The 20335-nt window shown below is 47.6% G+C and overlaps 1 protein-coding gene and 1 pseudogene across 3 annotated transcripts; both read left to right on the forward strand.

The window, feature by feature from the left end:
* The first annotated feature begins 1503 nt into the window (after nucleotides 1-1503).
* SEPTIN12 (septin 12) lies at nucleotides 1504-19133 on the forward strand. Of its 2 annotated transcripts, XM_084882429.1 has the most exons (9): nucleotides 1504-2049; nucleotides 5922-6050; nucleotides 6144-6225; nucleotides 7859-7996; nucleotides 8143-8260; nucleotides 8350-8445; nucleotides 14089-14185; nucleotides 16057-16108; nucleotides 16191-17325. In XM_084882429.1, the coding sequence occupies exons 1-9, from the start codon at nucleotides 1887-1889 to the stop codon at nucleotides 16390-16392; spliced, it is 1077 nt and encodes a 358-aa protein (XP_084738555.1). In that variant the 5' UTR covers nucleotides 1504-1886; the 3' UTR covers nucleotides 16393-17325. The 2 variants fall into 2 exon arrangements, with proteins under 2 accessions (XP_084738555.1, XP_084738556.1); XM_084882430.1 differs by lacking the exons at nucleotides 16057-16108; nucleotides 16191-17325 and adding an exon at nucleotides 19054-19133.
* Nucleotides 11532-12187, forward strand: LOC311621050 (elongation factor 1-beta-like; annotated as a pseudogene). The gene has a single exon. The product of its transcript is annotated as an elongation factor 1-beta-like (transcript).
* Nucleotides 19134-20335: the final 1202 nt, after the last annotated feature.

Consider the following 20335-nt stretch of genomic DNA (forward strand, 5'->3'; position numbering starts at 1 on the left):
CAGTCAGGGCACATGCCCAGACTGCAAGCTCAGTTCCTAGTAGGGAGTATGCAAGAGGTAGCCAGTCAAGAATTCTCTCTTATCATTGATGTTTTTATCTCTCCCTCTCCCTTCCTCTCTGAAATCAATAATATATATATATATTATTATATTATATATATACACACACACTATAACATTAGGGAAGGCTGAGGACTCTAAGCAAATTAAAGAGCATATGGCCCATGCCGAAACTGGTTTGGCTCAGTGGATAGAGCGTCGGTCTGTGGACTGAAAGGTCCTGGGTTCGATTCCGGTCAAGGGCATGTACATTGGTTGCAGGCACATTCCCAGTAGGGGTTGTGCAGGAGGCAGCTGGTCGATGTTTCTCTCTCATCAACGTTTCTAGCTCTCTATCCCTCTCCCTTCCTCTCTGTGGAAAAATCAATAAAATATATTTTTTTAAAAAACAAAACAAACAAAAAAAAAACATATGGCCCAGCTAGGAAGCAGCTTGACTCAGCTATAGGCTGAGCCCAGAGTTGCCAGGGCTTACAATATCTAAAATAACATTGGACATCTAGCCGAAACTGGTTTGGCTCAGTGGATAGAGCGTCAACCTGCGGACTGAAAGTTCCCGGGTTCGATTCCGGTCAAGGGCATGTACCTGGGTTGCGGGCACATCCCCAGTAGGAGGTGTGCAAGAGGCAGCTGATCAATGATTCTCTCTCATTGATGTTTCTAACTCTCTATCTCTCTCCTTTCCTCTGTAAAAAATCAATAAAAATATATTTTTAAAAAAATAAAATAACATTGGACATCTAGATCTTTGTGTCAATAAGAAAAGAAACCGGGAAAGATGAGCCCATGGCCTCAGATTTCATCTCTGCCATTTCCTCATTGTGTGATCTTGAACAATCCCCTTGACTCTTATGTATAAACGGCATAATAACAGCACTTGTTTCATAGGCTGTGATGATTATTAAACAAGTACTTTTTCTATGGCCCCTAGAACAATGCCATGTAATTAATATTTGCTAAATTGATGCTTTGATTTTCAATGCTGCCAATTTAAAACACTATGGTACCAGCAATGGATAGACCAAAGAAAGTACATGGACGTTGTGCTTTCCAGCCCGTAGTTCATAAGTTTGCATCCACTGGCAGAGTGGTTAAGGGACATGAACTTGGAAGCCAGAGAGACTGGCTGAATGAAGCCCAGATCTGCCACTCATACCATCCAGGTGACCTTGGGCAAGGGAGCTGCCCTGGGCATCCGGGTTCCTGTCTATAGTCCTGGGCCAAGGTCGGTGTGAGGATTGCAGGGTAGTGTCTCCAACAAGCCTGGAGGAGCAGCTTACCTGCCCCTGCCCTCGGCTCCCTGCTGCAGAGGAGCCCCCAGGTGGTGTCACAGGGAGCAGTGGGGCTTCGATTCTTCAGTTAACTGTCACCCTTCCCCCTCCCCCTCACCACAAACGCCAGGATCTTCCATGACAGGGCAGCCCCGAAAGCATCCAGGGCCACACGAGGCTGCTTCTCTCTCTGTCTCCGACAGGTCGGCCGCTGGGCTTTGCTGGGTAGTGTCTGGCAGAGGGTCTGCCTGGGCACGGCTGGGTCTGGGGTGGGAGCTGGGGTACAGGAGAAACAGATCCCTGGGAAGGTGCACGTCGGATGGAGTTCAATCTCCCCCCCTCCCCCCCGAGGCAGCTCCCCTGGGCACCGCTCACCAAACCCCTTGGGCACCTGGAGGACAGACGGATCAGGGGCACAATGTGCGGGAGTGTCTGGCAGCAGAACCAAGGGGTCAGGGTTCGACATGAGAACTCAGATGTTCCTCCTCTGGAGCCCCAGCAACCCTCTTCTCCCCTCCTCACCCAGATAACAGGCATCGCCGTGCCCTTGGCCCCATGGACCCCCCAAGGCAAAGCCCCTCCCCCAGCTCATCAAGGCCCATCAGCCCCAGGACCCCGTCCTGCGAGACGCTTGGTTATGTGGGCATCGAGGCCGTGCTGGACCAAATGAAGATCAAGGCCATGAAGATGGGTTTTGAGTTCAACATCATGGTGGTGGGTGAGTGAGAGGCGGGGCTCACAGGAGCACCAATGGGCCAGGGCATGTCGCCTCACCTCTGGGGGCCTTGGAGTTGAAAATCTGGGAAACACTGAGTTAAAAGACATAACATCTCCCATAAAGCCCCAACCAAACCCAAACAGAACATAAACTATAGGCCAAGGCAGGAAGTGGTGAACATCCCACTCAGATCCCGTCCCAGCCCTAAGCCCACCACCCCAGCAGGAAGGGATCTTGGGCATAGCCTCTGACCTCTCTTCGCCTCAGTTCCCTCATCTGGCCTAGCACAGTGCCTGGCGTTTAGTAAGTTCTCCCGGGTCAGTTTATCTGGAATTGTTTTTTTATTATTAATTTATCTTTATTGTTGGAAGTATTAGAGATGGCCCCTTTCCTCCCACCCCTACCCCCCTGACTCCCTCTACCCCACACCTGCCCTGGAATTGCTTTCGTATATATTCACAATGGATTTTGTAGGTCAATACTATACTTTTAATTTTTTTTTAATTTATTGATTGATTTTAGAGAGGAAGGAAGGTAGGGAAAGAAAGAACGTTAATTTGTTGTTCTACTAATATAAGCATTCATGAGTTGATTCTCTTTTTTAAAAGTATACTTTATTGATTTTTTAGAGAGGAAGGGAGAGGGATAGAGAACTAGAAACATTGATGAGAGAGAAACATCAACCAGCTGCCTCCGCACACCCCTCACCGGGGATGTGCCCGCAACCAGTGTACATGTCCTTGACCGAAATCAAACCCGGGACCTTTTAGTCTGCTGACCGACACTCAATCCACTGAGCCAAACTGGTTTTGGCTATGAGTTAATTTTTATATGTACCCAGACGGGGAATGGAACCCAAAACCTTGGTGCATTGGGATGACACTCTAACCAACTGGCTACCCAGCCAGGACACTACTACACTTTTAACAAACAAACTAGATACAACAGAACACAAAATATTGGAGTGTGTATCTCCAATTAAGGACATTATTTTAAGGCAGTACTGTATAATAGAAATGTAACATGAGCCACATATGTAATTTTTAAAGTGGCTACTAAATTTCCTAGTAGCCACTTTAAAAAAATAAAACAAGCCAAGATCGGTTTGGCTCAGTGGATAGAGCGTCGGCTTGGGGACTGACCAGGTTCGATTCTGGTCAAGGGCATGTACCTTTGTTGCGGGCACATCCCCAGTGGGGGGTGTGCAAGAGGCAGCTGATCGATGACTCTCTCTCATCGATGTTTCTAACTCTCTCTCTCCCTTCCTCTCTGTACAAAATCAATAAAAATATATTTTTAAAAAAAAATAAAATAAAACAAGATAAAATTTTGTTGTTAATTTTCACCTGAGGATATTTTTCCACTGGTTCTTAGAGAAAGTGGAAGGGAGAGGAAGGAGCAGAGAGAGAGAAACATTGATGTGAGAGAGACACATTGATTGATTGCCTCCCTCATGTGTCCTGACCAGGCAGAGGGGATTGAGCTTGTAATCGAAGTACCTGTCCTTGACCAGAATCAAACCCAGGACCCTTCAGTCTGAGGGCCAATGCCCTATCCACTGAGCCAAATTGGCTAAGACAGAAGAAATGAATTTTAATCATCTATTTTATTTAACCCAATACGTGCCAAAGTGCTACTATCTCAACATGTAATCCATATAAAAATTCGTGATATCTTTTACGTTCTTCTTGTCTTACCACGTCTATAAAACCTGGTTTGCATTTTCCACTAGTAGCCCATTGGGCAATATCATGTGCAGAGCTCACTTGCCGCTTATGCGGGAGCCGTGCGGCTTCCACGGGAGCTGGGAGGGACCCATGCGGATTCCTCCAGAGGCAGGCCCACCGTCTCCTCTCTGGGGCCTGCGCTCGGCCACAGAGGCTGCGGGCTGGCCCCCCATCCCTGTCCGTGCTCCTGAGCCAGGCGCAGCGACGAAGCAGGCATTCCGCCAGGCTGCTCACCCTGCCCGCTCTCAGTGGCCACCCATCCTCCCCCTCCCCCGAGCCTGGGGGACTCCAGCAGGACTGAGAGGACTGGACGCCGCCATCTTATGCCAATGCTGCTGCCATCTTTGTGACGGAGTGATGGTTAATTTGCATATTACCCTTTTATTAGATAGGATTGAGGGCACATCTCAATTCGGATCTGCCATATTGCCAGGTGCAATAACCAGGTCTGGCTCCAGTGTTGGACAGAACAGCCCCAAGGACCATTTGGTTAGATACACAAAGGTGTGTCCCGGGTTGTACAGTAGGTGTTTCCTACTGGGAGATGTGGTCCACATTGTTGGAGAAGTACCTCACAACCCACAGGCAGGATGCAAGGCCCTCTCCAGGTAGCAAAAGAAGCCCGTGGCCAGCAAACTCATTAGTCAACAGAGCGGCAAACTGACCACTGCCCTAGGTCGAGGGAGGAAAGAACTGCCCCGCTGATATAAGTTAGGAGAGTGGCAGTCCCAGGGGGACGGGGTTAATAGTCGCTGAGATGGGGCATGAGTGGGCTGTGGGGAGCTGTGTGTTTTGTGATCTGGTGCTTCGTACACAGGTGCTTCATTTGTAAAAACTTGAACTGCCCATCAACACATAAATAGATAAACACAATGTGGTCTGTCCATCCCATGAAATATTACTCAGCTGTGAAAAAGAATGAAATAGTGCCCTGGCCAGGTGCCTTGGTTGGTTGGAGCGTTGTCCCATACACAAAAAGGTAGTGGATTCGATTTCTGGTCAGGGCACATACCTAGGTTTCTGGTTCAATCCCTGTTTGGGGCACATAGGGAGGCAATCAATTAATGTTTCTCTCTCACATAGATATTTCTCTTTTTTCCTTTCTCTCTCTAAAATCAATAAAAAATAGCAAAACCGGTTTGGCTCAGTGGATAGAGCGTCGGCCTGCAGAGTGAAAGGTCCCGGGTTCGATTCTGGTCAGGGGCATGTACCTTGGTTGCGGGCACATCCCCAGTAGGGGGTGTGCAGGAGGCAGCTGATAGATGATTCTCTTTCAGCGATATTTCTAACTCTCTATCCCTCTCTCTTCCTCTCTAAAAAAAATCAATAAAATATATTTAAATAAATAAATAAATAATAAAATCAATAAAAAATATATCCTTGGATAAGGATTTTCTTTTAAAAGAATGAAGTGGTGATATATACTGCAATATGGATGGACTTTGAAAACATTAATCTGAGTGAAAGAAGCCAAATACAAAAAGACAAATATTGCATGAATCCATTTATAATGAAATATCCAGAGTAGTGAATCCATAGAGACAGGATGTAGATTGGTGTTCCTGGAGGTTGGCAGGGAAGTGGCTGCTTTAATGAACAGTTTCTTTTGGGGAGGCGATGAAAACAGTTTGGTGCTAGATAGAGGTGGTGGTTGCACAACATTACTAATGTACCAAATGCTTCTGAATTGTTCGCTTTAAATGGTTACTGGTTGCCCAGCTGATGTGGATCTGTGGTTGCCCATTAACCTGTACCCAAAAGGTTATGGTTTGATTCCTGATCAGGATACATGCCCAGGTTGTGGGCTTGATCCCCAACGTGGGGCCCGCGGGAGGCAGCCAATCAATGATTCTCTCTCATCATTGATGATTCTATCTCTCTCCCCCTTCCTCTCTGAAATCCATAAAAACATTTTTTTAAAAACAATAAAATAAAAAATAAAGGGTTACTGGTTAATTCTTTTATTATATGAATTTTGCCTCAATAAGAAATGGGGTAAGCACTGAGGTGAACACTTAGGATAGTATGCATTTTTTTTAAAATTTATGTTATACTTAGAAAACTGTTTACTTTCTAAAAAAGATTTACGAGTTTGAGAAACGCCTAAAATGTCCTCCATTACTGCTGTCATCTGGTTACTCCCAGGGCAGAGTGGGCTGGGCAAGTCCACGATGGTGAACACACTGTTCAAGTCCAAAGTATGGAAGTCCACCCCCCCGGGTCTGGCGCTGGGGCCCATTCCCCAGACTCTGCAGCTGCACTCAGTGACCCATGGTGAGTGAGACCCTGCCCTCACCCTTACCCTCACCCTTACCCCCACCCTGTCCACCCAGTTCAATTCCTTCCTCCCCCGGCTCTCCTCCACAGTCATCGAGGAGAAAGGCGTGAAGCTCAAGCTGACCGTGACCGACACGCCTGGCTTTGGGGACCAAATCAACAATGACAAGTGGTGGGTTCTCTGGAGTGAGGCCGAGCCCGGGTTGCCCTGCCCCTGGCCCCAGAACACCCCAGCCCTGGAACGACCTGACTGTGGTATCTTTGAGCCTCAATTTATTCGTCTACAATCAGTGTTTCCCAAACTTTTGACATCTGTGTACCCCTTCTATAATTTTCGTAACACTGAGTAACCCTCGTACTCATGAGAACGTAGAATTAGGCACAGCTAAGCACGGTGCAGTGCAAATCCCCACCAAACTCCGGTGCAACGCATATCCCCACCAGACTCTTCCCGTACCCCTGGGGGTACACGTACCACACTTTGGGAAACACTGGTCTACATGATGAATGTACACAACTCTCCCGCCAAGACTGAAGCGAGTTAGCGTGTAAGGTTGTAGCCGCTGCCTGGCACACAGTAAACACTCAGCAAAGGCATAAGCAGGAGGTAGAAACCCACACTTGGGACCCGGATTAGACCACTTTCTAGCGGCCCAACCAGGGACTATCACGGAAGAAGCTCTCTGAGCCCCGGTTTTCTCTGTGACTTGGGAATGATGACACCCACCGTGCAGAGCTGTTTAAGGCTCTAAATGAGACACACAGGCAAAATCAGGACTGGCTGCATCAGCTGTGGAACCCCGTGTGATGAAAATGTGGGGTCCCTTGTTCAAAAATGATCAAGAATTGTAAGAACACAAACACAGAACAGCCAACCAAGCCGGGGCCCTTCTCAGTACAGATCCCTGGGCTCCATTCACTCCACTGCAGCCGGCCCTGCACCAGAGGCTTTGTTGAGCATTTGCCACATGCAAGCTCTGTTCTAGAGCAATAAACAAAACAGGCGAACTTCCGTGCTTACATGGAATTTACATTGTCACGGGTGAGGGACAGACAATGAACAACATAATCGGTTAATCTGAGGGAGAGCCTGAACTCTGTCATCCAAACAGGACATTTCTGAGGGCGGCAGGGGTACAGAGCTGTAGAGGGGTTGCCATTTTAAGCAGAGTGCTCAAGAAAGACCTCCCAGAACGGTGACATTTGTGCACAGACTTCCAGGAGATGAGAGATGAGCCATGTGGGTGTGGAGGAAGGAGTGTCCGAGGCTGAGGGTGGCATGTGCAAAGGCCCTGAGGTAGGCAAGCTGGTGTGGCTGGCAGGCAGGAGGAATAGGGAGAGGAGGAGAGAGCAGGCAGGAAGCAGTGGTAGGGTAGTATAGGGCCCTGTAGGGCAATGTAAGGACTGGCTTTTGTTCAGTCCCTAGGGGCTGAGCAGGAAAGGGACATGAACTAACTCCTGCTTTTGGAAGGATCTTCTTGGCTGCCATTGACAACTGCCCACAGAGAGAAGGGGCCCAGGGAGAAGAGTCAGGCAGAAGTCCACCATGGTTTGAACCAGACCAGCAGCAATTTCTCTTGTTTAATGCTCACCCTCCCCACCCCAAAGTATTCTTATTGTCCCCATTGTATAGACAGGAAAGATGAGGCCTCAGCTTGAGAATGGCAGAGGGCCTCTCTGATGATGCAGGGAGTAAAGATGAGGAGTATACTCAGGTCATCTGCAGGGGCCACTCCCCAAAGGACCCAGGGAGACAGGTGGGGCTCCGGGCACAGCCCTGAGGTCGGCTCCATCCCCCACCCCAGCTGGGACCCCATCCTGGGCTACATCAACGGACAGTACGAGCAGTACCTGCAGGAGGAGATCCTCATCACCCGCCAGCGCCACATCCCCGACACCCGGGTGCACTGCTGTGTGTACTTCGTGGCGCCCACGGGGCACAGGTGAGGTGGCTGGGCAGACCAGGGCAGAGAGAGGAGGAGAGAGCGGGGAGAAGGAGGGGCTCCCGGCATGGGCTATGGGCTGGCATCCCCTCCCTCACACACTTGCTGCTGCCACTGCCGCCACCATCACCGTCCTGCCTGAGCAGCCTGCGGCCCCTGGACATTGAGTTCCTGCAGCGGCTCTGCCGGACTGTGAACGTGGTGCCCGTGATCGCTCGGGCGGACAGCCTGACCATGGAGGAGCGAGAGGACTTCAGGCGCAGGGTGATCTGGGTGCCTGAGGCGAGAATGGGGCTGGCGGGGGTGGGGAGGAGCAAAGTGCATAGCTTGACCTGAGGTTCCCTGGTCCCCAGATCCAGCAGAACCTGAGGACTCACAGCATTGATGTGTACCCACAGGAATGCTTCGATGAGGACATCAATGATAAGATCCTCAACTGCAAGATCCGGGTAGGAGGCCGTGGGGGCAGGGAAGCTAGGGGGACAAAGGCAGAGTTATTTTCTTCCCACTTGTTCTTCCCGTCTGAAGATTATACTGGGAGAAATTTCACATAGTTCTAGCAGATGCGAATCTCTAAGGTGAGCAAGAAATAACTCATATCAACAACCCACAGAATAAGAGAAAATGCTTACAAATGCTATATCTGATAAGGGACTTGTATCCTGACTCTAAAAAGATTTATTACAAATCATCAATAAAGGACAGCCCAATTTAAGAATGGGCAAAGGATCGTGAGTTAGACATTTCCCCAAATACTTTATAGAAATGGCCAATGAGCATATAAAAAGATGGTCAACATGGTCAGTCATTAGGGAAATGCAAATCACTTCACACCCACTAGGATGGGTATTATCAAAGTGGCAGATATAACAAGTGTTTAGTGAGGATGTGGAAAATTGAAACTTTCACTCACTGCCGGTAGGAATATCAAATAGGTACTGCAGCTTTGGAAAACAGTTGGACAATTCTTCAAAAGGTTAAACACTGCCCTGTATGGTGTGGCTCGATTGGTTGAGCACTATACCATGCACAGAGAGGTCGCTGGTTCCATACCTGGTCAGGGCATATGCATAGGTTGTGGGCTTGATTCCCAGTAGGGGGCATGCAGGAAGCAGCTGATTGATGTTTCTATCTCCCTCTCTCTAAAATCTCTCTTTAAAATCAATAAAAAGACTTAAATAAAAAGGTTAAACACTGCCCAGCTGGCTTAGCTAAGTGGTTTGAGCGTCTACCTATGAACCAGAGGTCACTGTTCAATTCTCGGTCAGAGCTCATGCCCACATTGTGGGCTCAATCCCCAGTGTGAGTTGTGCAGGAAGCAGCCGATCAATGATTCTCTCTCATCATTGATGTTTCTCTCTCTTTCCCTCTCCCTTCCTCTTTGAAATCAATAAAAATATTTTTTATTTTGTAAAAAAATAAAATAAAAAATAGCCGAAACCGATTTGGCTCAGTGGATAGAGCGTTGGCCTGCGGACTCAAAGGTCCCATGTTCAGTTCCGGTCAAGGGCATGTACCTTGGTTGCGGGCACATCCCCAGTAGGGGGTGTGAAAGAGGCAGTTTCTCTCTCATCAATGTTTCTAACGCTCTATCCCTCTCACTTTCTTTCTGTAAAAAAAATTAATAAAATATATATTTTTTAAAACTTTTATAAAAAAAATATTTTTAAAAAATAGAATCTTTTTTTTTATTTTTATTTTATTGATATTTTACAGAGAGGAAGAGAGAGGGATAGAGAGCCAGAAACATCGATGAGAGAGAATCATCGATCAGCCGCCTCTTGCACACTCCCCACTGGGGATGTGCCCGCAACCACGGTACATGCCCTTGACCGGAATCGAACCCGGGACCTTTCCTTCCGCAGGCCGACGCTCTATCCACTGAGCCAAACCGGTTTCGGCTTAAAAATAGAATCTTAAAAAAATAAATAAAAAGATTAAATACTAAGTACCCTGTGACCCAGTAATTTCTCTCCCAAAAGAAATTAAAACCTATGTCCATGTAAGAAACTTATGCACACGTGTTTATAGTAGAATTGATCATAATAGCCAAAAAGTGGAAACAACCCATTGTCCGTTAACTTGCGAATGGATAAACGAAGGTGGTCTATCCACACAATGGAATCTTACGGCCGTAGAAAAGAATGAAGTTCTGAAAGGTGCTACTACCTGTATAGACCTTGAAAACATGATGCTCAGTCAGTGAAAGAGGCCAGACACAAAGGCCACGTGCTGCATGATTGCATTGTAGGAAATGTCCAGACAGGCAGATCTAGAGAGACAGAGAGTAGATTAATGTTTGCCAGGGGCTAACAGGTTTCTTTCAGGGATGACCGGAGTTCTCTGAAATTAGATTGAGCTCATGGTTGCACAATCTAGTGAACATACTACAAACAACGGGGCTGCACCTTCAAAAGGGTGAGCTGTGTGGTGTGTGACTTATATCTCAGTAAAGCTGTTACAACAAAGTAAGAGGGAACTAGCTCACATCTTCCTTTTCTCTGAATTAACTGAATTCCAACACTCCAAGCCCCATCCTGCTATCCGTAGGGTGAACTCAGTGTCAGGCCCCTGGAACCTGCATCATCCGTAGACGCCAGACCTCAACTCCCGCCCCGGGGCCCTTCCAGCCTACACAGTGTTTCCGCTTGGACTAGGAAAAGGCAACAGCTGCCTTACCAGTTGTAGGCCTCTCCTGATTTCAGCCCTGCTCATCCGTACATGGAGGCCCTGCTTCCCACCTGGCACCCAATTTCTCTACACATCCCCTCTCTCCCTCCCCACTGGAGCAAGGAACAGATTCAAAGCATCTCTGTGCCTTCTCTCTTTATCTCTATTTATTTCTCAATCTCTGGCCGCCTCCACTTAGAACCGGTTCGTTCATCCCTCTTTCTGTGCGGGACGCGGAGAAGGGAGATCCCCGCCGCATCAGGCCCCCCCCCCCCCCCGCAGGAAATGATAAAGGAGAGGTGCAAACAATGACCACATCTCACTGATTTGTCTAGAGCCAGCCCTAAGTGCCCAAAGGATGTATCTTTTCCTCTGCAAACCTGACATTATCTCCTGCTTTTAAGACCTTGAGTCTGGGCTCCACCTCTATGACTTCAGTGGCTCCAAACCTGCTTTCCACGTAGGCCCCATAGTCCCTCCACATCAGCAGCAAAGGGAGTCAGAGCTTGGCACCCAATCCACAGCTTGTTCCACGTGTCCGGGCACTAACTCGGTGTTTTCTATGCTCATGTGCTTTGATTCTTCAGTTCCCGCCCAGTTGGTCCACCCATGCCCTTGAACACACCGTGCTCATTCCCCTCCCCAGGCCTCTGCTCACAGTTCTGTCTCCCTTGATCCAAGTCCAGCCTTTCCTTTAAAGTCCAGATCAAGGGACATTGAGGGGTGAGCGCGGGGCCGGCCGGCCGGGACATTGAGGGGGACTCCTCGGGGAGGGAGGGGCTCCGAGGGAAGTAGGGTCCCAAAGCTGCTTTTTAAAAGCACTTACTGGCTGTCCTCCAGCCTTTCCCGCGTCTTTGCTCAGTAGATGGAAGCCTGTAGGCACGTGCCATCCCAAGCAGATGTGGCAGTGTTCGAGGCAGGCCCACCGCCCGCCGACCTGTGCCATGCCCCTCGCTGGTACAACCACATCAAGTCCTACGAGAAGGAGAAGGCCAGCCAGCCCGGAGTGAAGGAAGCTTCGGGCAAGTATGGCCCTGCTGATGTGGAAGACACCACCGGAAGCGGGGCTGCCGACAGCAAAGACGACGATGATGCCATTGACCTCTTCGGGTCTGACGACGAGGAGGAAAGCGAAGAAGCAAAGAGGCTAAGAGAAGAACGCCTTGCACAGTGTGAATCAAAGAAAGCCAAAAAACCTGCACTTGTTGCGAAGTCTTCCGTCTTATTAGATGTGAAGCCTTGGGATGATGAGACAGATATGGCAACATTAGAGGAATGTGTCAGGAGCATTCAAGTCTGGGGCTCCTCTAAACTGGTTCCGGTGGGGTATGGAATTAAAAAGCGTCAAATGCAGTGTGTAGTGGAAGAAAATAAAGTTGGAACAGACATGCTGGAGGAGCAGATCACTGCTTTTGAGGACTATGTGCAGTCCTTGTGGCTGCTTTCAACAAGATCTAAAATCCATCCCGAATCCGTGCCCTTAAATAAAAGCTTGAAAGATAAAATAAATAAATAAATAAATAGTCCAGATCAAGGGCCAACTGCCCCACAAAGCCTTCCCCATATAACTTTGATTCTCAACTTATGGCCTTCTGATTAGTGCTTCCCTTCCCTACTGGGAGCTCCGTCAGAGCTTTCCATCAGAGTCATACTGGTAACTCTTCCATTGCATCATGGCTAGGTTTTTCTTCTATTGTAATTTTTGAAGCTGGGGCCATGTCTTGGACTCTTTCAACACCTTCACCACACCATACACAGGTGTACAGACAAAGAAGCTATTTATTAAACACTTACTGTTTAAAAAAAAAAAAAAGATTCAAAGCACCTGACCTTCACCAGCTCTGCATTCAGTCCTGAGGCAGGCAAAGACGACAGCCTGGCCACAGCCCGAACAGAGCTAGACGGAGCCCAGGGAGCACCTTCTCAAAGTAATGGCTCAGTGCACCAGCCAACAGAACATTGATCTAGGGTTTAGTTGCTACCGGCTGGGAGGCGCATAAGAAGTGGCTACTATTATTAGCATCAAATGACAAATTCTAGCAATAGAGACAAACCCATATTACAGTACTTTGGAGTCCACAAGTTTGAATCTCCACTTCCAGTCAGGAGCAAGTAAACAGCTAGAATTGAGCACAGGGTTCAGCAAACATTTTTGTGACAGGCCAGATGATGGTAAATACGGATTTTATGCTGTGTGGGCCACGCCGGCTCTCGCCATGACTCAGCTCCGCTGTGGCAACTTGAAAGCCACATAAACTAGTAATTGAACGGACAGGGCTGTGTTAAACTTCACAGAGGGAAAAGGAGGTGGGCCGGGTTGCTGTGAGCCAGACGGAGCCAACCCTGGTTTACAAAGTTATCGTGTGAAATATGATTACTGTTCCTGTTTCATAGGTAAGAGACTGACATCAGCAAGATCTTAATCACATGGCTATTAGTAACCACACAGTTTCCAAGGGTTACTCTGCTAACCCTTTTTTTTTTTTTTTAAATATATTTTATTGATTTTTACAGAGAGGAAGGGAGAGAGACAGAGAGCTAGAAACATCAATGAGAGAGAAACATTGACCAGCTGCCTCTTGCACACCCCCTACTGGGGATGTGTCCGCAACCAACGTACATGCCCCTGACCGGAATCGAACCCGGGACCTTTCAGTCCACAGACTGACGCTCTACCACTGAGCCAAACCGGTTTTGGCTAACCCTTTTTTTTTTAATATATATATTTTTTATTGATTTCAGAGAGGAAGGAAGAGGCAGAGAGAGATAGAAACATCCATGATAAGAGAGAATCATGGTGGATCGGCCGCCTCCTGTAAGTCCCTCACTGGAGATCAAGCCCACAATCCGGGCATGTGCCCTTGACCGGAATGGAACCTGGGACCTTTCAGTTCACAGACCAATGCTCTATCCACTGAGCCAAATCGGCTAGGGCTCTGCTAACCCTTAAGAATGCTAAGCACTTCCCAAACATTCACAAAGCTCTATGTCAGTACTATTAAGACTCTCACTCTGCCGAAGCCGGTTTGGCTCAGTGGTAGAGCGTCGGTCTGCGAACTGAAGGGTCCCAGGTTCAATTCCGGTCAAGGGCATGTACACTGGTTGCGGGCACATCCCTGGTGGGGGGTATGCAAGAGGCGGCTGGTCGGTGTTTCTCTCTCATTGACGTTTCTAGCTCTCTATCCCTCTTCCTTCTTCTCTGTAAAAAATCAATAAAATATATATTAAAAAAAAAAAAAAAAGACTCTCACTCTGCAGATATGGAAACCGAGACACTGATTCGACTTTACATCTTCTCATTAGATATCTCGTGCTCTTTCTACCACTCTCCCCACAAAAGACAGCCCCACCCCCCACCTCGGGACCTTTACTCTCCACATGCCTGGCAAGGCCAACCTTCTGCTCTTGTCCCCTCCCCAAAGGACCGGATCCCCTTTGCTGTGGTCGGGGCTGACCGAGAGCACGTGGTGGACGGGAGGTGTGTGCTGGGCCGGAAGACAAAGTGGGGCATCGTTGAAGGTCAGTGCAGGCATGTGGGAGGGACCCGGTGAGAATGGGTTGGAAGCCAGGACACACCCTCTTGCCTTTGGGACCCTTAGCACCTATCACAGGGCCCCAGTGATTAAGCCCACAACCAGGGAAGAGACAGACCTGGGATCAAGCCCCTTTATAGCTGGGAAGCCTCAGGCAAATTACTGACACTCTGGACTTCAGTTTCTTTTTCTTTTTTTAATCTTTATTTATTTTTTCATTGGTTTTTAGAGAAAGTGGAAGGGAGGGAAGAGACAGAGAGAAAAACATCGATGTGAGAGTGATACATGGATTGGTTGCCTCCCACACAGGCCTCGAGCAAGGCCAGGGATCGAGCCTGCAACCAGGGTACAAGCCCTTGACCGGAATCAAAGCTGTAAGCCTTCAGTCCAGAGATCATCCCTCTATCCACTGAGCCAAACAGGCTAGGGCTGGATCTCAGTTTCTTCACAGCAAAATGAGCATGATACCGTGTTTCCCCGAAAATAAAACATCCTCCGAAAATAAGACCTAGCGCATGGAAAAATAAGACATCCCCTGAAAATAAGATCTAGCGCATCTTTGGGAGCAAAAATTAATATAAGACACTGTCTCATTTTCAGGGAAACAGGGTAGTAACATCAATCTCATAGGGTAGTTGGAAGGAGGCAGAGCCATCACTTTGGACAGTGCCTGGCACCCAGAATGTACTGCAGGCCTACTATGTGCCAGGCATACTATGTGCTATTCTTAAGGGGAAGACAGGGAAAATAGGACCAACAGGGTTCCTGTCCCCATAGAGCTGGCAAGATGACTACAGGTGGGAGAAGCATGATGAAGGCAATACGTGGGGTGGGAGAGGAGAGCTACCTCAGGGAGCAGAGAAGAATAAGGATAAGACTATCAGGTAAAGGAGCAGCAGGCAGAGCCTGAGCCCTGATTTAGCAATATAATTATTAAAAGTAGAATATAGTATCTAGCCAAAACCAGTTTGGCTCAGTGGATAGAGCGTCGGCCTATGGACTGAAAGGTCCGAGTTTGATTCTAGTCAAGGGCATGTACCTTGGTTGCAGGCACATCCCAGTAGCGGGTGTGCAGGAGCCAGCTGATTGATGTTTCTCTCTCATCGATGTTTCTAACCCTCTATCCCTCGCTCTTCCTCTCTGTAAAAAATCAATAATATATTTATATAAATAATATAGTATCTATTATTCTTATATATATACTATATTATCTTATGTATATTATACCATATGCAATATAATTTACATACATTATATTAAATGTATATTCATATACATTATATACAATATGTTAAACAATATATACTATATGTATATATTACATTATATATACAATATAACATATAAGATAATAAGTGACCAGTAGATTGACTGATTTAACAACTATTTGTAAGATCCACCTGTACGAGCCACTGGGGTTACAACAATGAATAAATGAAGGAAGGAACCAATGAATAAATCAATCAAGAATGGGAGGTGGGCCAATGTATCTCAGTGGTTAGTGCGTCGGCCCATGAACTGAAGGTTCTTGGGTTCAATTTCCGGTCAAGAGCATGTACCTGGATTGCTGGTTTGATCCCTGCCCTGGTCAGAGTGAACACAGGAGGCAACCCATCAATGTATGTCTCACACATCGATGTTTCCTCTTTTCTCTCTCTTCCTCTGTCTCCCTCCCTCCCTTCCTTCCACTCTCTGAAAATCAGTGGGAAAAAATATCCTCCGGTGAGGATTAACAACAAAAAAAGGATGGGAGGTGGGTTAAGACAGTAAGAAATGTGGGGAAAAGATGGTGGTGGGTACCGGTGCTGTGCAGCATACAGTAGGCGCTTACTCGGTGCTAAGTATCCTGTCTTGCAGTGGAGAACATGAAGCACTGTGAGTTTCCCCTCCTGAGAGACCTGCTCATCCGGTGAGGGTGCAGGGAGCCCTGGGTGAGGGTGGGCAGGGGGTTGCAGTGGCCAGCGCAGGCTGACCTGCCATCTCTCTCCCAGCTCCCACCTCCAAGACCTGAAGGACATCACCCACAATGTCCACTATGAGAACTACCGTGTCGGCAGACTCAACGAAAGCCACATGCTGCCCCGGGGGCCCGGCTGGGTGACCCTGGACCCGGCCCCTGCCAGTTCCCCGGCCCTCCCTGGGCCCTCGAAGGTGTGCCGATGGGCCCAGGACACTCCCTCAGAGGAGTACTGAACACAGGCACCCCCCGGGCCCAGCAGCCCCCAACACACACCTGTGTACTAGGACATGTATTAAAGGTCGACATTGCTTTTTAAGACAAGCTGTGCTTTGAAAACGAAAGGAGTTTTGTAAACAACTTCTTTTGAGCTATCCTCGAAAATAGATTGGCTCTTTTTTAAGTAACAGCATGAGACCCAGGCCCCGGGGCGTCATGAAGCTCTGGTGGGGTGTGCCTTGATGATGGACCTCCTCCTGCCCGAGAACTAGAGTCAAGTTCCAAATCAGACTCTGCCCTCCACCCTGACCCTCCCTCCAGCCCAGGGCCAGGCCCATGGTGTCATAACACTCCCATCTTTGACCATCTTCCCCCATCACTGTGGCCATGACCCCTGCCTTCCTACGCGACCCTGGCCGACCAGCACAGTGAGAAACAGCTCCAACTTTGGAGTCTGGCAAAGCTGATGGAAATCCCTGTGCCACGTGATCTTCAGCAAGTCACTTGCTCTTCCTGGGCCTCAGTTTCTTCACATATAAGACAGACGGTAGCATCGCTCTCATAGTGCTGTTGTGCGAACAAAATTGAGTAATTTGTGCAATGTGCCTGCCAAGGCCTGCAGAAGGCTCTCAGACAGAGGTGAGGGGAACAGGAGAGAGCTTGGTGGGGGTGGAGGATGTGCCTGCAGAATGTGTGAGCACTTCCCAGAAACCTGGAAAATAAAGGGACTTTAGCCAGCTGGGCTTGGCTCAGTGGTTGAGCATTAACCTATGAACCAGGAGGTCACAGTTTGATTCCTTGTCAGAGCACATACGGGGATTTCCAGCTCAGTCCGCATTGTGGAGCATGCAGGAGGCAGCTGATCAATGATTCTCTCTCATCATTGATGTTTCTATCTCTCTCCCTCTCCCTCTCCCTTCCTCTCTGAAATCAATAAAAAATATTTTTTTAAAAAGAAAATAAGCTGAAACCGGTTTGGCTCAGTGGATATAGCGCTGGCCTGCAGACTGAAAGGTCCCAGGTTCGATTCCGGTCAAGGGCATGTACCTTGGTTGTGGGCACATCCCCAGCAGGGGGTGTGCAAGAGGCAGCTGATCAATGATTCTCTCTCATTGATGTTTCTAACTCTCTATCCCTCTCCCTTCCTCTCTGTGAAAAATCAATAAAATATATTTTTTTTTAAAAGAAAAGAAAATAAGGCCTAACCAGTTTGGCTCAATGGACGGAGCATTGCCCTGCAGACTAAAGGGTCCCAGGTTCAACCCCAGTCAAGGGCATGTACCTTGGTTGCGGGCACATCCCCAGTAGGAGGTGTGCAGGAGGCAGCTGATCAATGTTTCTCTCCCATCGATGTTTCTTACTCTCTATCCCTCTCCCTTCCTCTCTGTAAAAAATCAATAAAATATATTAAAAATAAAATAAAGAGAAAATAAAAGGACTGCCAAAACCGGTTTGGCTCAATGGATAGAGCGTCGGCTTGGGGACTGAAGGGACCTGGGTTCGATTCCGGTCAAGGGCATGTACCTTGGTTGCGGGCATATCCCCAGTAGGGGGTGTGCAAGAGGCAGCTGATCGATGACTCTCTCTCATCGATGTTTCTAGCTCTCTATCTCTCTCCCTTCCTCTCTGTACAAAATCAATAATATATATATATATATATATATATATATATATATATATATATATATATATAAAGAAAATAAAAGGACTGCATAGAAGCCTACCTGGTTGGGGCCTGAAGCTCAGTTAGTTTGGTTAACAAAAGAGTAAGTGACTCCTATAATCCAAAACCCAAGGTTCTGGAGGGAGAGAGCATGTGGTGAGCATCCAGTACGAGACCATGGGTATATTGGGTCCTTCAGAAAACAGATCCAATAGGATATATATGGAGACATACATGATGGGAATTGGCTTACAATGGAGGAAAGGAGTCTTAACGATCTGCCATCTGAAGCAGGAGACCAAAAAAACCAGTGGTGTAATTCCGTTGGAGTTGGAAAGCCCAAGAATTAGGAACCAATGGCATAAGTGCCGGCTGGAACCCAAACATCCGAGACCCAGGCTTTCTGATGTCCAAGGGCAGAGGATGGATGTCTCAGCTCTAGCAGAGAGCAAATTCCCTCTCCCTTCACCTTTTTGTTCTGTTCAAGCCCTCAACGGACTGACTGGATGATGCCCACCTGCATTGGGAGAGCGATCATGACTCAGCTAACTGAATCAAATGCTAATCTCTTCCAGAAATACCCTCACGGACACACCCAGAAATAATGTTTACCAGCCAGGCAAGTTAACACAAAATTAACCATCACACCACCTAAAAGTTTTGTTTTTGTTTTTATTGAATTTACTGGGGTGACATTGGTTAATAAAATTACATAGATACTGTGCACATTCCCAAAGTTAATATTAGTCTGAGGCAACATAGCAATGTCGACAACATTTTAAAAAATATATATATTTTATTGATTTTTTTTACAGAGAGGAAGGGAGAGGAATAGAGAGCTAGAAACATCAATGATGAGAGAAACATCGACCAGCTGCCTCCTTCCTGCACAACCCCTACTGGGGATGTGCCCGCAACCAAGGTTCATGCCCTTGACTGGAATCGAACCTGCGACCCTTGAGTCCACAGGCCAACACTCTGGACATTTTACCTCTGACTATTTATCTTGCCTTAGCTCTGATCTCCTGTCATGTCTAAACAAGCCTTTGAAGGAACTATTGAAGCCAAGGAGATGCTGGCTTCCCTCCTTGAGTAGAACCCAGGTGAGTGAATAGTCCTTTTGTTGAAATATTCTCTAAAAGAGCAACTGGACCACTCTCTCCTCTCATGGTGCACTGTTTTTTCTCAGAGCATTTTCTCTCCGGTCTATCCACTGCATCCTGCCTCCATCATTTTATATGTCTGTGTGTGCCAGACACAGCCAGAAATGTGTTGTTGTGTTTTGTTTATTTGAAACAGGATTTAAAACCATTTTAAGTCTACATTCAGAATTAGGAGTTTTCAACTAAACATGGAGATATCTGGCTTCTGGGGAACAATCTGATTGGCTGGCAGCATGGAGTCTACACCCCCCACTGCTTCCTGTGTCCCTGACACAGAGGCCTATGTCAGCAGCCATCTGTCATCATGCTGGCACTGCTGTGGGGTGTTTTTTGTTTGTTTGTTTGCTTGCTTGTTTGTTTTATTTATTTTTTTATATTTTATTGATTTTTTACAGGGAGGAAGAGAGAGGGATAAAGAATTAGAAACATCGATGAGAGAGAGACATCGATCAGCTGCCTCTTGCACACCCCCTACTGGGGATGTGCCCACAACCAAGGTACATGCCCTTGACCGGAATCGAACCTGGGACCTTTCAGTCCCCAGGCCAACGCTCTATCCACTGAGCCAAACCGGTTTCGGCTGTTTGTTTTATTTTTTAAATTTGTTCTTATTGATTGAAGAGAGGGAGAGAAACATTGATGTGACTTATTCAAATTATCCCTTTCATATATATAATTGAAAGGAGAAGGAGAGAGAGAGGGATAGAGAGTTAGAAACATCGATGAGAAAGAAACATCAAACAGTTGCCTCCTGCACACTCCCTATTGGGGATGCAACCTAGATACATTTCCTTGACCGGAATCGAACCTGGGACCCTTCAGTTCACAGACCGATGCTCTATCCACTGAGCCAAATAGGTTAGGGCTCAAATTATCAGTTTCCACACCCTCCTGAAGCAGACAGAATGGCAGGCCTCCTGGATGGACTTGGGCACCAGTTCCTGACACAGCTGCATGCCTTGGTAGTCCCAGCAACACACCCATAACCAGAGGTAGTTCACTCTAAGATCCCGACTTTCCTGACAAGCAGCCTGGTGTTGTAAGGAGAAACTGAGGCACATATGGGCCTGCTTTCTCCAGGTCCCACAAGGCTGTCAGGGCTTAGGGCATACATCTGCCCTTACAGATGCCTCC

Source organism: Pipistrellus hanaki (genome assembly GCF_964339955.1).
Source record: "Pipistrellus hanaki genome assembly, chromosome: 4".
NCBI lineage: Eukaryota > Metazoa > Chordata > Mammalia > Chiroptera > Vespertilionidae > Pipistrellus > Pipistrellus hanaki.